This window comes from Cyprinodon variegatus, unplaced genomic scaffold (genome assembly GCF_000732505.1).
Source record: "Cyprinodon variegatus isolate N-32 unplaced genomic scaffold, C_variegatus-1.0 Scaffold278, whole genome shotgun sequence".
NCBI lineage: Eukaryota > Metazoa > Chordata > Actinopteri > Cyprinodontiformes > Cyprinodontidae > Cyprinodon > Cyprinodon variegatus.
In genome coordinates, this window is record NW_015150731.1 from 942195 (window position 1) to 962160 (window position 19966).

Genomic DNA, 19966 nt, shown 5'->3' on the forward strand with positions numbered 1-19966 from the left:
CATTTTTGTCTCATTTTAATATCAATAACTGCCATAAACACATAGTTTAAGGTCTAATGTTTCCTTTAAAAAGAAAAGATAATTGCAGAAGATCAAGTATATTTGGATAAATAAGGACATGTTTGCATTGAAATAGTTGCGCATGAAAAACTTTTTCGAGGAAACTGAAAAAGAATCTAAACAGTCAAACAAAATCAGTTTTCGGGCGAGCGCAGGTGTTACACTTAGTGCTGCTGACTCTTTTTGAAACTTTTTCTTTCTTTTTGCGGAAACTCAAAACTCATATTTAATCCTGATCTCCTTCATATGGTGATACACACAAAGAGAAAATATGTGTACTTCTTAGAGAACATTTACATAAACACATCAGTGTCCACGGTGGACTTCCCTACGTTAGTCAAAGCACTACAGTAACACCTTGCATTAGATTTCTCATTTGCCTTCCTTACATCAGCTGTTTACAGCTTGAGGTTACATCAGTAAGATGAAGCTTCAGCTGCAGCGCTAGATATGATACTCATGGGGAAATCATCATGCTGTTGGCGAAAAGTGGTAGAGTCGCTAATGCTATGCAGTAGATAGTAAATTACTGGATGTGGGAGTACAATTCATAGAGAATAGATATATATGTATATATTTTTATTATTTTTTTATTGAAAAAGCACAACAAAAAAGATTTGAAAAATAAGTTTTAAGCTTGTATAAAATTTATTTTGATTTATCTCTGTCACCACTTAAACCCGCCCTTCCATATCCATGCCACCCAATCAGCTGATATCATCTGAGCTTCTTAAGTTTTCATTATTAACCAATTATAATTTAGTTTAATGTTGTGACGATGAATCACATGATCTGAAAAGTGTCCTATCTCCAAAACTGTGCATTAGTCCTTGTAGAGGGAGCTATTTGTTCCAACAGTACCACTGCTGTGTTGAGGTAAGATGTGACACGCTTTAACAGGTTAGATATGAATAATAAACCAAAACTTTGACGTAAATTCTTCTTTCTTAGCATTTTATTTATTACCTTTCTGCTTTACAGTGAACTTTCTACAATGTCGAACAGCAGCCATTACAACAACTCCACCAGCAGCGTGGGTGGGCGCGTTCGCCCTCTGTGGTATCATTACCCAGAATGTGTGGTGGCCCCTCAGCCCTTTGTCTTCTACTTTGTGGTCAAGGTGTTCAACTTGGTCGTTGGGACGCCGGGTAACATCTTTGTCATCTGGCAAATCATTTCAAAGAAGAAGAACACCTCCACATCTGACATCTTCATCTTCAACCTGGCCGTGCTGGATGCTTACTTCTGCTTGATGAGCACGATAGAGATGGTCAACAGGCTGGAGCTGGGTGACGAGAAGATCTGGATCTTCCAAAGGTTTGCATATGGAGTGAAGGACCTGGCGCCACTCTTTCTTGTAAGTCTTTTAAAAAGATATTTAAGCGTCTTTTATTTCTTACCAAAACGAGGTCAAACAAAGGCCTTTAAAAAATAGAAGCTGAATTTAACAGACATTTGTCATTATTTCTGAATGTGTTCTAATCTTTTATTTGTAAAATTATAGATGTTATTAAACATCCTTTTTCAAATGAGGTTGTTAAACTAAATTACTTTTAAACGAATCCTAATCTTTTAACTTTTTTTTTTATTATAATCCCAGATTTCTGAGTATTCTACTTTCATTTCATGTTTCGGACCAACGTAGAAATCAATTGTAGAAAGAAAAAGCTTTGATCAGAAACATTGAATTATTAGAAACCTGATTACTGTGTCCATCTTTGACAATCCTACAACTCATGGTATGGAGTAAGATACCATCAGGGATGGTATCTTGCTCCATACCAGTGCTAAGTACCCATACTAGTACTTGTAAAACACAACCTAATACTCTGTACTGACAGCACTAATATGTTTGACAAAGATCACAGAATGAAAACAATTTAGTTTCCTAGCTGCTGCCAACAAAAGGCGCTTGACTGTTGGGGGAAAAAAAACCTTCTACTACAACCAAGCTGTTCTTGATCCAACATAAAAGTCTGACTTTGTCTGTTAAGCATTTAAAAAATATATATAAAAACTTTTGAAATTTGGCAAAACTTTTTTTTTTAGCACCTGTATCAGTACTCGGTATCAGCAAGTACTTCAATGTCAGTACCTGTACTCGATTAGAAGAAATCAGGTATCAGGACATCCCAATCGGATGATGGCAAGTCCTGTTATTTATCCAACTCAGTTGTTTTTTTATCTTTGCAGATTCTGTTTTTTTTTGTTGTTGTTTTTTTTACATAAAGTTAATTACTAGCTTCAGGACAATGAAAGCGGGAGGTCTCCACCATCCAGCAAGAAATCAAAGCTTAGATCAGTGTTAGTGTGTTTAATTGGCCTAATCAAAGTTCAGACCTAAATCCAGTCAATAGTCTGGGATAAGACCTTTTTTTGTTCTTCTATGGAGTAAACATACAACAAAAGACCTATAGCTATTACCACAGAAAGAAGTCTTTCTATAAAGTATTGATTTGGTCAATCTAAATGGAAACCAAATTTCTTAAGAATAATCCTCAAAATGTTGATTTTTATAAAAATCCACTTAAGTTAGTGGTTCTAATGCATAAGATATGGCATCCCAAATTACAACATAAAAATGCACTGTGACTTCTCTTTAAAAGCCTAAAAATCTAGATTACATAAGAGATATGCCTATAAACAGGACTATTCTGTTTAGTTCCTTGTTACCACATTTTGGGTTGTGTGCTCTTTCCAATAAATAGTTGATGCCAGATTACTTCATTTTGATAAATACTAACTCTCTGTGTGCCCTCAGGTGTGTATCTGTGTGGATCGCTACATGGCTGTAGTACATCCTGTGTTTTTCTCTACTTACCAAGAAACCATCACCAGAATTCTCATTTGTGTTGTAGTCTGGATGTTCATACTGCCCTACAGCATCATTAAGGGGGTTTGGGGAATTATGAGCGTGAGCGGCATCTTCGGTGGGGTCATCCTCTTTGCATTTGCCGTAATGTTGTTCTGCAACATCTCCGTCATCTGGGTCCTCCGTCACTCAGTGGCGGGAAAGGAAACAATGCACCCAGTAAAGAAGAGAGCCTTTAAGATGGTGCTGAAGAATTTGGGAATCATTGTCTTCAACTACCTGCCACCTGTGGCCTTCATGCCCTTTGTGTCTTATTACACGTATTTTGAGTACCGCTGTCAGATCAGCATCAGCGTGTTCTCTATCATGGATCTGAGCTGCAGCATTGAGCCACTGCTTTACGTCACAAAGATGGATGGACCGAATTGTATGTGCTGCAAGAAGGCCTCAGAAACGCCGGCTGATGTCAAGGTTTAAACAATAAGCAAAGCTCTCCATATTTACTGACACCCCAATGGCAATGACACCTGCAAGGCTTAGAAGAAATTGTAGCTATGGAGACCAAGAGAAATACATCCATACATTTATTTAGTTAAAAGAAGGAGTAAAGTAAAACTTTAAAATTAGAAAATGTAATTGAAATAATATTTCAAATAGTTTTTTTTAGGTACAATTTTGCCCTGAACTTAGAAAAGATGCCATCTAATTGTTTTTTCTAAGTATTTTATTCTGATACAATGCTGCTGCAGTGAAACATTGATTGACTTTAAACCGTCTGACACACCTGTACCAATGATAGCAATAAATGTAGAGGGTATTGTAACTACCTTTGTTAGATTTTTTTTTTCTTATGATAGGAAAATATATCTTTCTTATCTTGCAACCCTACTGTTGTGTTTTTCATAACTGCAAATCAAGTTTTACTTTGATCCGTTTTATTGACTTGGATCTGATATTTTACTTAACTTCTTTGCAACAGCTTATCTTGTCCATCAGAAAGTGGTTCTTATTATAAATCCAATATGTATGTTGCAGCTGTAGATGAACAGATTTATGGGTGATGAAGAAGTTAATTTTTTTTTTTTTTTTTTCCTCTATTAAGAATTTAGATGATTAATGCAATAAATCTGTTGTGTTACTCAACCACCTAATGAACATTTGGAATGTTTCAAATCAAGAATGGAAATAGGAAATATGCTAAAACAAGAACTGATTCAATATTTTAATTATCAAGAAAGAAAGCATTTAATCTGATTCACATCCAAGTTGGGTTGAAAATTGTCAATAAATGCTGTGAAGATCACCTCTTCAAACTCTTTTTCTGTCTATATCGCAACCTGTGTCGACTTTTAATATATAGGTTTTATTTATACATTAAACTTAATGAGCATCAATCTAATTTTTACACAGGCAGATAAAGTTCATTCAAAACTAAAATTATTCAAAAACATTTTAATAAAGCATGCACTGATCTGTTTTATTTTACACAGTAAAAAAAGGATTTTTTTTTTTTATTTATTTACATCTGTTTATTCGTTGGCAAAATCAAATAAATTAGGATTTAAAATATCAAAGGCTTTCTATTAAACCCTACTTCAGAAGGTAAAAAAAAGAAAAGACCTTTAGACAGATTTTTTGTTGATCTTTGCTGCTGCTGAACGTCTAACTGCAGGATGTTATGTCACTCTGTGAGGTCTTAGTATAATGATAGCCTGAAGCAGATTGGGATTTATAACACTTAACAGGCATTTCAATTTGGCTTCATGACTAGAGATGCTCAGTGGGACCAATTAGAAGTGATGTAATGAGTGGTCATATAGTTTATGTAATATAGTTTATGTATAATGATTAACTAAACATCTAATTAAAAAAGAAATGCACCCATCTAATTATATATAGAAACAATTATCCTTGTTTAATTTAATTTGAAAGTTTTTTGCATACGTTTGCAAGCATTGTGTTGAATATACAATACAGAAATCAGTAGAAATTAAACTTTTTTTTATTTTCAAAAATAGCTATTTTAAAGGCTGAATTAACTGACATGTTAGAGGTTATAAACAGACAACATTTGCACATGTTTTCCTTTTAAATGTATTTAGATATTAAATTCTTCATATGGTCACAGACAGATTATTTATATGCATTTTCTGGATGAAAATATGCATACAGTTCTGATTGGTCAAAGAATCTGATAGTGCAGATTAATTATTTTGTTTAAAATGATTTAGTTGGAATTAAAGTGCTTGTTGCTTTGTTAAGCTTTAGTGATCTTAGCATGCATCATCTTCAGGGTATCCGAGTCAGCCTCAGGTCCATCCTCTGAGGTGACATAACCAGGGTAAATGGGGTGGAACTCCGTAGACCGAGGTTCTGAAGATGCCCCTGATGATGAAGGTTGCAGCAACGGTATCAACTTGGCGTGAGCGTAGTCGATTTCAAAACCTTCGAAGATAAGCCCGACCCCCCAGGCACCGAGTCCCTCCTCGAGAAGCAGCGATACCTTCTTGGTGGCCAGCACCAAAGCTTCATAATCTCCTCTATCTAACCTAAATATGTCAGAGGTCAGAGGTCGCCGTGGAACCAGCACAGTGAAGCCGGGGGAGTTGGGGAACGGGGTGAGAAAGGCGACATGGCTTTCATCCTCCCACACACGCCACTGCTGCTCCTCCCCACGAACGATGCGTGAGAAAAGGCCGGCGTGAGCCGGATCTTCCCCAAGGAAGGTATTGTCAGGCGGGGCGTCGGGGAGCGGCAGCTTGGCTCTGATTTTGTGCTGAATCTCAGTCAGGCTGGCATCACTCCATCGGGGTGCAGTCTTGGAGGTGCAGTACCCAGGGTCAAGAGCATTGTGCTCCTCTTCTCCAGCCAGGTGGGGGCGCCACTCGACATCCAGACCATGAAGTGGCAGGACACGGATCTGTTGGGACCAAAGTTCATTTAATTTGTTGAACCAACAACATATGAAGCAGCAACGTTAAGCAGAAGGTACTAATTACTGTAACAGTAATACACACTTAATGAGAAGCTCATTTCAAACTTTAACTATATCTCTTAAGCAGACACAGCCCAGCAGGACACAGACATGGTGCAATAAGTTGGACTAAAAATAAACAGATTTAGGATATTTCCATATTAATACCGTATGTAAATCCCATTACTGTCCCACAATGGGGAAATTCACTCTCTGCATTTTACCCATCCCCTTGGGGAGCAGTGGGCTGCCATTGCGTGGCGCCCAGGGAGCAGTGTGAAGTTAACGGTTTTGCTCAGGAACCCAGAGTTCAGGCTGTGGGGATCAAACCGGATACTTGCAACCTTTTCAAAGCACAAGTGCACTGCTCTAACCACTAGGCCACCACTCCCCAGAAACAAAAACTGTAAAATATGATCCAACTGCTTTAATTTAAAACACACAAAAATCCCTAATTCTACTAAAAATAATGAACCATAATACAAGATACTAATAAGCTGTTATAATAATCTAGTTTTATCTATTTAGGATAGACCTAAGGAAAATATTTTGATAAGAAACTGCTAAATCTAATAGAGTTCTAAGGTAGAGATGCATAGATCCAGGTTTTTCCAACCCAGTCCGATATCAATACCTGAGCTGAGCGCATCGGCCGATATTGGATACTTATCAGAGTCGACTGCTGAATGAACGAATCATAAACCCCGCCACGTGAGTGAAGGCTTTAGCCTTGAAATATACATTGTTGACAAAAGGTAAGAAATGATTTATTAACAAATAAGTAGTAAAAAGAAAGAAATAAGAGTTATTAAAGTGCACTGGATTGTATCTCATTTATCTGATCCTTATAATTAGTCAAAATCGGAGCTGATATTCAAACCAGGTATCTGATCGGAAGAAACTTTGTTACGTAGAATATTAACGTTTAATTGTTCTGCTTAGCTGGTTAATGAATGGCACCCAAACTATCCCCATCGGTAGTTTCAAAACTTAATTAATAGATAGAGCTCATCTAGTTTTTACACTGTGGCCTAACATTTACTTTACAACAGGAACAGCTTGACAGATGTGTCTTTTGAAGTTTGCATTGATTGTTTTTAAAGAATGACCTTAATAGGAGTGGTGGCTTCTCACTCTCTCACTGTTTTTATGTCAAAAACATGCTTCTAAAGAGCTAAATCTTTCTTTTCAGGAAACAAAGTAAAAGTGTTGTATTGTCCTTTCAGTTTAATGGGTGGGGGAGTTTTGATAGTTGGTTGATTTATACTTCAGATAGCAAGAAAAAAAAATCCAATCACTTTTGCACATATGCCTGTCATTCTGAAGGACCTTCCTCCATAGTAACACATAATAATATATACCGGTATATATATATTATTTTTAATATTAGCAAAAACTTTAAATCTTTGTATTCTCTCCCTAGTTGTACTTCAAAGTAATTGTCACCTGAGTAGGTCTGTCTCTGTGGGGTCTGCTGATCAGAGCACACCTCCTCACCCCCAGCCGATCACACAGCAGCTCAGCTACGGTCCTCGCCCCCAGCAGCCAGGTTAGATACTCTGACTCAGTGAGGTGGAAGATGCTACCTCCCTGCCTGCATGGGGCACTGCTCTCCAGGATCACAGAGCCTGGGGTCCAGGGTTTGGGGTTTAGGTAGGCCACCAGCCCCTCCGACTGCCAGATTACATGACGACAAATAGCGGAGGACATGCTGTAGAGTCAGGAGATAAAAGAAAAAAATAAGGTTTGAAAAAAATGTCAATTTGTATTTTAGATCAATTCCATCTTAGATAAAACAGGATTCAGCAGAATTTTAATAGACAATGAAATAATGTAGCTTAAAAGTATATTAAATATGAACAGCTCTGAACTGAAACACATGGGAAGCCTCTTCTATAAAAAATAGAAGAAAAGCAGAGATATAACACCAAACACTTACATTTGTCGAAATTTCATTTTGAAACTCCTCATGACTCAGCTTACAGTCATCGTACTTCCAGGCCACAAGACTGAACATTTCCCACATTAAATCAGCACATGTGACTGATGATTGGGGGGGATCATCTAGTCTATGCATTTGCACTTTGGTTTCAAATAACAACTAATTTATAGATAAGTAACTAAAAACCAACTAGGAGATTTATGGAGAATGATCTTCATGACAGAGGCCCATCAATAATAAATGTCAGTCTTATGTCTAAACCTCCTAATGAGCTCAAATAACCTCAATAACAGGAGGATTTTTCTACAGAAATGTGTTTTTCTTTTGTTATAAAGTTTGATCTGGTGTAAAACAAAAAAAATGGAAGTTTAAAAAAATTTTAATACTCTGTTAGTAACACAAATTTAATTTAACAAGGAAGAAAAATGAATGAAAGGCTCTGATTAAGGCTGGGTTTAAGCAGCAGGTTTCCTACACCAGTGTCTGCATGGAGGAAACATCATGATGCAAAAAAAAAAAAAAAAAACATCATGAAGTTAAAATAAAGACAATATTGACAAAGGGGCAATAATTAGGACATAAAGAGCCTATAAGCTCTCGGATCGCAGAGAATATTAGTGACTTGCAGGCAAATTAAGCATTTAATGTGTTTTATTTCCGATAGAATAATATTTTTTATATCTAAAGGCGCATATTTAGCTGTGATTTCACAAAGTTATCAGCTGGAGGTTGCTGTAATGAGTCAGAAGTTCAAAGATTGGACTTACCTGCAGAATAAAAGCCTAACTCTGCAGGAATTAAATACCATCCAAGAGGTAAACCCTGCAACTATTTATTCAATCCGTCTGGAAGGTTTGTGCAAAAACACAAAAAATGTGAAAATAATCAAGGCTTCCGGCAACAGATGCCAAAGACTGAATGTTCGCTGTGTCTAAAGGAACAGGCGACATCTATGTGTTCATGGTTCATATCGGTTCACAGACAGCGGAGCGGACTCAACCCAGCGCGAGGCTTCACAGGAACCGGAAGTAACCAACCGGTAGCAAATAACAGACTGGGTGCTAAAGTAGCGAATGCACCGTGGATGCCTCTTAAAGGCGGGGTAGAAGGTTTTGATTTATCTGGGGGGTAGAGACAGCAGAGCTACCCCGCTCTTAAAAAAAAAAAAAAAAAATATGAGAACATTTTTAACTGACTGAAAATCAAAGTAAACGTGTCTATTTTTTCTACAGCTCCCCCTGCTGCTCAGATGGAAATATGACAGAGCACTAACAGCCTATTAATGCATCAAATATCCTCAGGAAAACATTGAAATTGAAAATGACAGTACATCACTTATTATTCTCTCAGAGGTACAGAGGTCTTAAACATGTATACTTTGGAATGTAATTAAGAAGATTTAGCATATTAACCTACAGTATTAAAGATTGCACCAATGCATTTTATTGTCTGATCAAATCTGATACATGGACTGAGCGTATTGGCCGATATCTGATTAAGATTAGATACTACTGTTGAGTCAATTGCCCGCATATTACTTGAGTAAAAGAATCGTGCTTGACATAAAAATTGTCAAAAGAAAGTTTAAAAAAAAAAATTATACAGATACAATGAGGAAAATAAGTATTTGAACACCCTGCTATTTTGCAAGTTCTCCCACTTCACAAATATTGGAGGGGTCTGAAATTGTCATCGTAGGTGCATGTCCACTGTGAGAGACATGATCTAAAAAAAAAAAAATAACAGAAATCACAATGTATGATTTTTTAATTATTATTATTTATTTGTATAATACAGCTGGAAATGCGTATATGAACACCTGAGAAAATCAATGTTAAAATTTGGTACAATAGCCTTAGATTTTAATTCCAGAGGTCAAACGTTCCCTGTGGTTTTCACCAGGTTTAGAGACACTGCAGGAGGGATTTTGGCCCACTCCTCCACACAGATTTTCTCTAGATCAGTCAGGTTTCTGGGCTGTCACTAAGAGACACAGAGTTTGATCTCCCTCTAAAGATTCTCTATTGGGTTTAGGTCTGGATACTGGCTAGGCCACACTAGAACCCTGAAATTCTTCTTACAGATTATGTCTCTCACAGTGGACATGCACCTACAATAACAATTTCAGACCTCTCAATGATTTTTAAGTAGGAAAACTTGCAATACAGCAGGGTATTCAAATGCTTATTTTCCTCACTGTATAAATCATCACTAGCCACTGTGTTCAGGTAATCAGTGGTGCAATCATAAAATTGAAGTCACAATAATTATTGTAACTGCATTGCTGTGCATGATATCAATACGACCTTCTACAGAAGCATCATAGAGAGTGTTCTGACCAGCTGTGTGTATGTATGTATGGTGTGGGGGTTGCAGCGCTGCAGATTGGTAGAAAGTGAGAAGAGTAATGAGAACTGCAGATAGGATAATTGGGGCTTCTCTTCCCTCCATAAAAGACATTTAATGCCATTGCTGCATGTCCCGAGCCCGTAAGACCCCTCACACCCCCCCACCATGGATTGTTCTCCCTGCTGTCCTCTGGGAAGAGGCCTCACAGCATTCGATGCAGGTCCAGCAGATTCCTAAACAATTTCTTCCCCACTACCATCAGACAGTTTAACTGTTGAGAAAACTCAAAATCATTTAACAGATTCTGCATCAAACTGACCATATCAATGAGGTTTTTTTGCAGCACGTTTTTTCTCCCACAATGTTTACATCATACACATGTCAGAGAGCTGTACAAAATGGCGTTTTGTTTTGTATACACTCTGTGTATACACTCTGTGTATACAAAATGACAATAAATATTGTCTAAGCCTAATTAAAAATAAAACTGACTGGATCAGAATGGTGGATCGGCCTCATTCACCCAATATCTGTTCCAGCTAATTAGTCCATGGGGATGCTTTTTTTTGGTTGTGTTTTCTAGCACATACAATAGCAACACATATTCTAAACTAAAACACACTTTTACTTTTTTGTGATGCTTTTTAAACTCATTTTTATCACATTCAAAGACAACAGAGCCATTGTTGTTTTGAGTAAAAAGTAGCTAAAACTCTTCAGCCTTTAAATATGCATCAAATAGACATTATACAAAATGAGCTTTAAGAGAGTTATATAGCTATCTAAGCTTTAAGACTTATTAAAAGCTTAGCTTTAGGTATATTACATAAAACACTGTATCTGCATACCTAGCCCTCCCTGGTCAAGTAAGGAGAATTTAATTCCTTAAAAAGCATTTTACTTACAGGGGTCATGAAAAGTCTAAGGGAAATCAGAAAATTCCAATATAAATATAATATTCATATCAGTCTACTTTTTTGGCAAATGACGCCTCCGGGCAATGATACACGCCGGAGTTTAGGTGTTTCTTAGTGCAGCCGTCTGTTTGTTGCATGTGCCACTGGCCACTCTGTCCATTTTTTTTACTGTAAACATGGATGAAAGGGATGAGGACACGTCCAACTGTTTGGTCTCAATAATTTCAGATTGAAATAGAAAATAACAAGACATTTAGTGGAAGAAAATTTGTTGAATACAAAAGATTTTAAACTCTGCAGTAAATAAATCATCAGTTGACCCTCTCTATCAGTTGTTTCAGTGTAAAAAGGTGGATTGTAATAAATAATATTCCCAAACATTTATACTGGTTGAAATTTTAACATATATGTCCACTGGTTTATGCTTGGCTTCGTTCTGCATACAATTGTTTTTTTTTGTTTTTTTTTGACACAATATTTTACAGAAAAGTGTCATCACACCAAGCTATAATGATGAGAGTGCAGGACCATGACAAACATTGTCACCATAATAGAAAGAAAGGAGAGTTTACCAAAAAAAAGTGTCTCTGTGTTTTTTCTGTAACTGTGTACAAGACAGGAGCAGTGAAAATATGACATACCTGAGATGTTGTGTGTTGACACCACTTCATGAGGCATTTTCTCTTTCACCAGAAAATGGCAGGACCTGTTAGGGTGGAATTCAAAAGCAATTTTTAAGATCTGATTAAAGAGGTTAAAATACGACGCGAGTCTGCTGATCAAAACAAAAGACTGTAGTTTATTTAAAGCAAATCAAAATACAGCAAAAAAAAAAAAAAAGAAAAAAGCCTATAGGGGTTATAGGCATTTCAGGTCGCCAATTTAAAATGTATTAGCTTCCCCAGTTCCTCTTTCATACTGCTAGTTTTCAGTTGCATGATTTATCTGCTGTTGAGGAATAATTAGAAGCATTTTTTTTATGTTTTTATTGCGATACACGAGAGTGAGAGGCTGGAACTCTTTCCAAAGTTCAAGAATTTAACTTAAATCTAGATCGGATGACAAAATTTTAGAGTCAGCCTACAGATGCCATCCAGTTCTTATGTCTTTCGTCACAGATATTCAGTAGATTAGAACATGCATTCACATATGACTGCAGCTATTAATAATGGAAGTCATTGGAAAACAAGTCAGAAAATCCTGGGAACATATAACTACAGCATTACATACATAGTTTTAGAGATAAAAATAGGTAACTGTGCCAATTTATAGCTAGTATTTACCCCTCCCTATTAACCATATACACAAAGTAATAATAATAATACCATAAAACCTAAACTAAACAACTGCATCTTCTTTATATTTGGTAGCTTATACTAGGTTGAGAGTGTAACAGCGTACTGCTACTACCGAGAAAGGAATGTACAATCCCTTGTATCTCTCTGACCTACAAACCTATAAACACTGATGTATGAGGCTTTTGTTCAAAGCAAACCAGAGGTTAAATCACTCTCTAATGATCTTTGAAAAAAACCTGATGAACCAGTTAAAATGAACTCACATACTGCTCACTCATAGGCCTTCTACAGGAATGCTATTTCCTACAACTTAATAGAAGTTTGGGCGATTCCTCTTCTTAGACCACTTCACATTATCCTGTATGAACGTATTACTTTCAGAATTCATTTAACTTAAAAAAAAAAACAAAAAAAACAGACAAGATAGTCTGCAAGTCTTTTTCTTAAGGTATTATAGCTGTAAATAGTCCCCACTGTTTGCTTTAAAACTAAGTTAAAGACAAATAGGATAAAGTGATGGAATATTTATGTGAACTGTCAGGTCAACGTATGAATGTACATTTCTTATTATTTTGGACCTTTTTTTTGTCGTTCTGCTCTTTCCATGTCAGTTCCTAACCATTAGCTGTGTTTGAGAACTGACTCTAGGGGGCACCCTTGGACTACAATGGTGATGAGCTGTAGGGTAGATCACATTTAGTGTTTTAACCTAATCTTTTAATTATGATCTGCTCTTAATTTTAGTTTTAGTCCTCTCTTTCCACAGAATTTCAAATAAGTGATCACACCTTCATTGACCCAAGGCTGAAATGACTCATGACACAAACACACACCACACCCGCGCACCAATACACACACCCCTCCCACACACACACACACACACACACATACATACTACGCTACTATTTTTAATCGTACTTATGAGAAACCTCAACTGCTGGTGTTCTTCTGATACTATAGTCTAATACTCCCAAATATGTATAAAATTATATCCATATGTCCTTACACTGGCTATATGCAGCACAGAGAATAGACTTAAAATACTTATCTGAATGGTTTAGCACCACAATACATTAAAGACTTATTATTATCTTATCAATCTTTCAGAACACTCAAGTCTTCCAGTCCCAGTCTACTTCGCGTCCCTAGAACCAGTACCAAACATGGAGAACCAGTTTTTTAGGTTTTTCTGCACCTTTGATCTGAAACAAACTCCCACAAACCTAAAAAACAGACGATGTACTGAATTCCTTTAAATCATAGCTGAAGACAAACCTGTCAGGGGCTGTCTTTGATTAGGGGTTCGCAAACAATCCAGGTGAAAACCTGCTCTAAACAATATATATTATCACACATTAAACTTCTCCATATGATTATCATGTGTAACTACTTGATTACTTGCATGACCTTATGTGATGATTCTGATGATTTGCTGTGTAACTGAAAAATGCTTTTAAGGATTTTAATGAGTTTACTGCTCATTTGTTTTAATGATTTATGGTGTAAAGTACTTTGAACTGCCTTTATGCTGAAATTTGTTATACAAATACTTATTTACTTACTAACTCTTCATGTACAGCAATGTGAGGTAGTCAGTACTAAATAAAATTCTCACATTTCCTGTAAATGTATTTTTCAAAGGTTTTGTAAGAAAGGCTCAAATGCAAGTAGAATAACCAAACAAATTGAGTCATACTTTTTGGCTTGTTAACAGCCTTATAGTTTTTGCCAGTATCCACACAGAAACACTGGAAGGTAGCTTGAACAAACGTGCTGACCCACTTTCAAAGAGTAAATCGGTCTTCATAATCTGCAGCCACTGACCCCAGTAATGAGCTCAGCTGCTCAGATATCCTCTGTGGACGATGTCAGCTGAAGACCAGGGTGATGATTCACCTGGTTAGCGAGCACAAAGGGTCAAACTCAGTTAAATTTAGAAATGTCACAAATGTCATTTATCAGTGTGACATTTCCATGGCTTATACAGGTATACATACATCTAGTGTCATTTTGTCACAACCATTAAAATCAATGTATATCATAATGTATGTGACCCAAATGTAGCAGAAGCAACAAAATCTACTTATATCTCCCATTTAAACTTCCCTTCATTGGCTTCTTGTTAAATTTAGAATAGAATTTAATATATTTTTTCTCAAGTATAAAGCCCTAAATAACCAAGCTCCATCATGTATTGATTGTTCCTTATGTTCCAAACAGAGCACTTTGCTCCCAATCTCCAGGTTTAGTGGTTCCCAGAATTTCAAAAAGTAGAATGGGAGGCCGATCTTTTAGTTATCAGTCTCCTCTCCTGTGGAACAAACTACCAGTTTTAGTGATTGAGGCAGACACCCTTTCTACTTTTAAGGCAGGGCTTTAAACTTTATTTTTTGATAAAGCTTATAGTTAGAGTGGCTCAGGTTATCTTGATCTATCTCTATAGTTATGCTGCTATAGGCTTAGACTGCTGGAGGACATAGGAATCCCTTTACATCAGTCTGCTTCATTGTACCTTTATTCTCCCATTCTGTATTGTTTGTGAGTTGCAATTCTAACTTTATTTTTCTATCTGCTTTTTCTTGTCATAGTAGCTTCATCTGGCCTGGTTTAGCTGTGACACCATCCTGGAGAGAAGATATCAACTTCAATTACAAGTAAAATAGTTGGGCCTGTTTTTCAGTGCTTAGTCCTGTTTCCCAGTCACTCCAAGTTTCTATCCAATCATCTGGGTTTTCCAAGATACAAAAATACGTTTAACCATTCTATTTGTTCGTTTGCATTTACAAGACGGCTGTGGATGTTGTGAATTGACACTTTATAAATAAATTGAGTTGAATTGTTGGATTTTATTAGAGAATGTTCTTTTTTTTTTTACTTGGAGTGACAGATCAGCGCTGCTTGATGTTAACAGATATTCTCCTTTAAGTATTAAGCAAAGAATGTTTGAAATTATAGCAGTAAAAGGTGGTTCTAGAAAATATTGACCATGGGGTGTTAAACACAAAAATCAGATTAAAAACGTTAAAATATGGGATAACTTTAAAGAGCTACTTTTGGAAAAAAAAAAAAAAAAACAGTACTGTATGCATGATCTACAAGGGTTTCAGATTAAGACTAGGAAGGTTTTTGGTAAAATAAGATGGGAAAAAACAACTACAGATCAAGAAACCAAGTGAAGAAAGACCCAAAGTAAATTGCATAATACATATGCTGTTTGTTTAAAGGTTAAGTCTCTGATCAGTGGCAGACATAGCTTCCCCTTTTAGCAAGTTTCTGTTTCTCTGCTTTTTTTGTAATGCATTGGTAAGGCAAAGGTGTTGAGTACTTAAAAAAAAAACCTTTCCTGTGATAATGCACAGGAACTGATGCAACAACTCAAATCCACAGAGACTTCAAATAAGAGAAATAAGACACTTATTGATGAAGCAAAAACAAAACAAAAATGTAGATGTGTTTTTAAAATTGAAATAGAGAATAACATAATGAAAATCTTTATCAATACAACCTAAACTTCTTTGTTTAACAACCTAATTAATTTAATTTCCCGCAATAGTAGTTTCAGATATGGGCCAAATAAGATAAATAGCCTATCCATCTGTATATTAAGGTTTTCCAGTACTCTTTTGCACATGCATGGATAGTTGGTGTTCACTGCTGGATAGTTGTGTGGGAAGGACATGCTCACCAAGGTCACCATTCATGCAAGAACTAACATTAATCGTGAGAGTGTTATAAAGTCTTAATTGTAATATAAAATAATATGATATGATATAATATCACATATCATATAATATAAAGCTGTCACGTCCAAACATGTAAAAAAAAAAGTGATCTGACATTAAAATACAAAATTACACTACAATCACAAATGTGTTATGGGGTGAAATGTTGTTATTGTTTTGTAAAATATGTTATTAGGAATAACTTTAAGACAACTTTGGCCTATGTAAGAATGAACATGTATGGTTAATTATGTATTTTTTTATGTCGAGCTTCTTTCAGCAAGAGAATCAACTTTATTTACAGTCAACTTTGGTAAAACATAGCCTAAAACAAACCTCTGACATGTGGGCAGAGAACACTTTCAGATCTGATTTATTACTTTATAACATGACAGACAGATACTGATACAATGTATAAGAAGACAACCAGAAATGTTGCAACTCTGAATACCAATTGGAACTAGAAAATTCCCCAATGAAATTTTGGAGGTGGCTACCAACATTTGGACTGGCACCAAAGCCTTGATGTGGTTAGTTGGGTTTGCCTTATATTGGCATATATCACCATACCAGGTGGCGAATTTCTTGTTCATGGTTGATGGCGACTGGCATCACTATACCACTCTATACCGAGTGGCGACTTGCATCACCTCACCCACTGGGGACTGGCTTCACTACAGCTGTTGGTGACTGATGTCGCAACAGCTAGTGACAGTTGGCATCGTCACACATCCTGGTGACTGGCGTCGCCGAACCTAGTTGTGGCTGGGGTAATGATAAAGATCCCTATTGTGCAATAAATTGCTAAGTATATTATATAGACTTTTATTTTGTAGAGGACCTGGTGTCTTATTTTGAATATCTGGCAGGCCTGTGTCTTTAGCACACAGTCAGTCAGTCTATGGAGAGATATGGAATCATTTTACAATTGTTGAATATCTGTTATTCCTTCTTATTAGATTAGTCTACGCTTTATTACAGAGGAAATGGATGAGCTTTATTTAGAAAGGTGCATTCAGGTGTGTTGTAAAAAAGGCTTTGGTAGTGTAATTTTAAGAAATTGGTTGAGTTTGGATCAAAACTATGAACCATTTGCTGCAATGAATTAGTGTGTAGAATGAGAAGGCTTTTATTTTGTAGAGTCCCTGGTGTCTTATTTTTAAAGTCTAGCAGGGTTGTGTGTTAAGGAAAAGGTCATGCCCAGCAATGATATAGAATCAATTTCCAAATCTTAAATCATGCTTTTTCCCTGTTAATATATTAATAAATGATTTACTACAGTGGCAATGGGAGGCTTTAATTTTGAAAAATGCAGGTGGGTGCATTTTTATACAATCCGAATCTTAAAAACTGGTTGTGTTTGGGTCATAATGTTGAGCCATATGCCGCAATGAATTAGTGTGTATAAGGAAGAGTACCTGTAGTTTTATTTTGAAAGTCTATCATGGGTATATGTCAAGGGAAGGTTCATGCCCAGCAGTGATATAGAATCCATTTCCAAATGTTAAATCATTGGTTTTCCCTGTTATTAGGTGAATAGATGCTTTATTAGAGTATAAATTGGAGACTTTTATTTTGAAATTTGCAGTGAGGTGTGTTTTGAAAACGTCATTTGAGTCTAATGTAAACAATGTAATGGAGTTTGGGTCATAATGTTGAGCCATTTGAATCAGTTCATATATGTGTATAATTTAGCAGCTTTTATTTTGTAGAGTTCCTGAACTCTTACTTTGAAAGTCTAACAGGGTGGCGTGTTAAGTAAAGGGTCACACCCAACTGTAGTATTGAATACATTTCCACATGTTAAATCAGTATTTTTCCCTGCTATTAGATCAAAAGATGTTTTATTACAGTATAAATAGGGGTGTTCTGTTTTGAAATTTGCGAGGGGGTGTGTTTTGAAAGGCAGATAGAGTCTAAAATAGTGATTGAGTTTGTCTAATAAAAGTGATTGAGTATCATTTTGAGCCAAATGCTGCAATTAATATATGTGCATAACGTAGAGTCCCTGGTGTCTTGCTTTGAAAGTCTATCAGGGTTGTGTGTTAAGGAAAGGGTCAGACCCAGCAATGTTAAATAATGAAGTTCCAATTCTTAAATCAGTCTTTTTCCCTGTTATTAGGTCAATAAATGCTTTATTACAGTGGCAATGGGAGGCTTTTATTTTGAAATGTGCTGTGGGGTGTGTTTTGAAAAGCCCCCTAGAGTCTAGTTTCTAAAATGGTTGAGTTTGGGTCATAATGTTGAACTATATGCTGCAATAAATAAATGAGTAGAATGTAGAGGCTTTTATTTTGTTAAGTGCCTGGAGTCTTATTTTGTCTATCAGCGATGTGTATCAAGGGAAGGGTCATGCAGAGCAATTATATAGAATCCATTTCCAACAGTTAAATCACTGTTCACCCTTCATTAGATGAATATATGCCTTATTAAAGTGGCAATGGAGGTCTCTTTGAAGCTCTGTCAATGACTAAAGCACAGTGACAGACACAGATGCGCAGCACTTTCAAATCTTAACTCTCAGGCTCCAAACAAATTAGTGCCAAAGGAATTTCTAGTGAATAGCTGTAGCTCATTCACAACCAAAATGGTAAGAAGAAATAAAAACGTGTCGCATCTGCTTGTCTCCTTAGATTACATGCAAATCCATGTTAACGCTCATCTATTAGATGCCGAAAAAGCCCTCTGAATAAATGAGTGCTTAGCGAAAACCATATAAGTTATTTAAAAAGATACTGTGAGTGTCAGACATCCCTCTACTTCGATCGTGCTGACTTTGGTGCATGTATGTCATTCAGAAAAATATTTATGACGATGTAAAAACACTTAGTCACATTTGTTTTTCTTCCCTACTCTTGTTGAAAAACAATGAGAAAATGGTCAAAAAATCAAGGATTTTTTTTGGTTGGTCTGGTGGGGTTTTGAGGAAAAGTCTAAATCCTACAGTAATTCCAAAGACATTGTGTGAAAGCCGAGGCTTCAGTCTGCAAACTGACCAAAAATGGTGACTCTAGAGCAAATATGTGGCCGTGACAGCGATTTCAAAACTTTAGATGCTTTTTAAAGAAAGTCTCTCACTCAGTTGTGTCACTCTGAGTTGCTGGATTTTGTTCAAACTTTGTGGTGCTTGAAAGCTGATTTGAGAAAACCCACAGCAGCTATCAACATACCATTTTCAGTTTTTGACAGAAGAAGGATTTATCTACAAACACAGCTTCAAATTGTGTTTCTAAGTGAAGATATGACCACACAGCAAATGCTCAAAAACAGTGGATTTTTATGTCTTCTAATAAAGTAATAGCACCCATCTTGAGACCGAGCCGGACGTCTTGATACCTACATTGTATGGGTGCCTCCTATGGTTCGGGCCACATTACTGTTGGTGTAAGAATAAATAAATAGATAAATACACAAATAGTCAGTTTTTTGGCAACAATAATAATAGGTGCCATTGCTTTGCAAAAGTTTTAAATGATCTATGATGTTAAGAAGAAAAAAAGAAAGAAAGAAAAAGACTAAATGGAAAAAAGCAGGACTAAAGAATCAATTTTCTAGACTAGATTCTAAAGTTACCCCAAACCATTGCTGGAGTCACTAAGGCTACGTTTACGCCGCAGGCCTTAATGCTGAATTCCGATTCTTTTGGGGGGAAATACGATTTTTTTTGCGTTGCCGTTCACATTTCCAAATATATGCTACTTGTATGTAACTCCTGTGTGAACTGCAGTCATCCCGCATGCGCAGTAGAGGACGCAATGACATCACAGGCCAGCGTGCTCTGTGTTTACGGAGGTCAAGGGTGGTAGTGACCTTTGTCGGGTATTAATGGCGTTCAGGTCGGATGAATGCGACCTGGCCATTCAGACACAGGTCGCATTTGAAAAGATTTGTA

General features: G+C 36.5%; 2 protein-coding genes across 2 annotated transcripts; one reads left to right on the forward strand and one right to left on the reverse strand.

Annotated features, from left to right (window-relative positions):
- Nucleotides 1-1049: 1049 nt before the first annotated feature.
- On the forward strand, nt 1050-3926 carry LOC107090063 (atypical chemokine receptor 3-like). The gene is made up of 2 exons (XM_015383224.1): nt 1050-1417; nt 2822-3926. Exons 1-2 carry the CDS (start codon nt 1055-1057, stop codon nt 3347-3349), a joined length of 891 nt encoding a protein of 296 aa, XP_015238710.1. The 5' UTR covers nt 1050-1054; the 3' UTR covers nt 3350-3926.
- A 966-nt stretch (nt 3927-4892) lies between these two features.
- On the reverse strand, nt 4893-8806 carry LOC107090058. The gene is made up of 3 exons (XM_015383219.1): nt 8556-8806; nt 7293-7557; nt 4893-5792 (listed from the first exon to the last, which is right to left on the reverse strand). The coding sequence occupies exons 1-3, from the start codon at nt 8594-8596 to the stop codon at nt 5130-5132; spliced, it is 969 nt and encodes a 322-aa protein (XP_015238705.1). The 5' UTR covers nt 8597-8806; the 3' UTR covers nt 4893-5129.
- Nucleotides 8807-19966: the final 11160 nt, after the last annotated feature.

Coding starts and splice junctions, on each gene's coding strand:
- LOC107090063 (XM_015383224.1), top strand. CDS start 1,055: ATGTCGAACAGCAGCCATTACAACAACTCCACCAGCAGCGTGGGTGGG. Junction 1,418..2,821: donor ACCTGGCGCCACTCTTTCTT/GTAAGTCTTTTA, acceptor GTGTGCCCTCAG/GTGTGTATCTGTGTGGATCG.
- LOC107090058 (XM_015383219.1), bottom strand. CDS start 8,596: ATGGTATTTAATTCCTGCAGAGTTAGGCTTTTATTCTGCAG. Junction 7,558..8,555: donor GTTAGGCTTTTATTCTGCAG/GTAAGTCCAATC, acceptor CTGACTCTACAG/CATGTCCTCCGCTATTTGTC. Junction 5,793..7,292: donor ACAGAGACAGACCTACTCAG/GTGACAATTACT, acceptor TGGTCCCAACAG/ATCCGTGTCCTGCCACTTCA.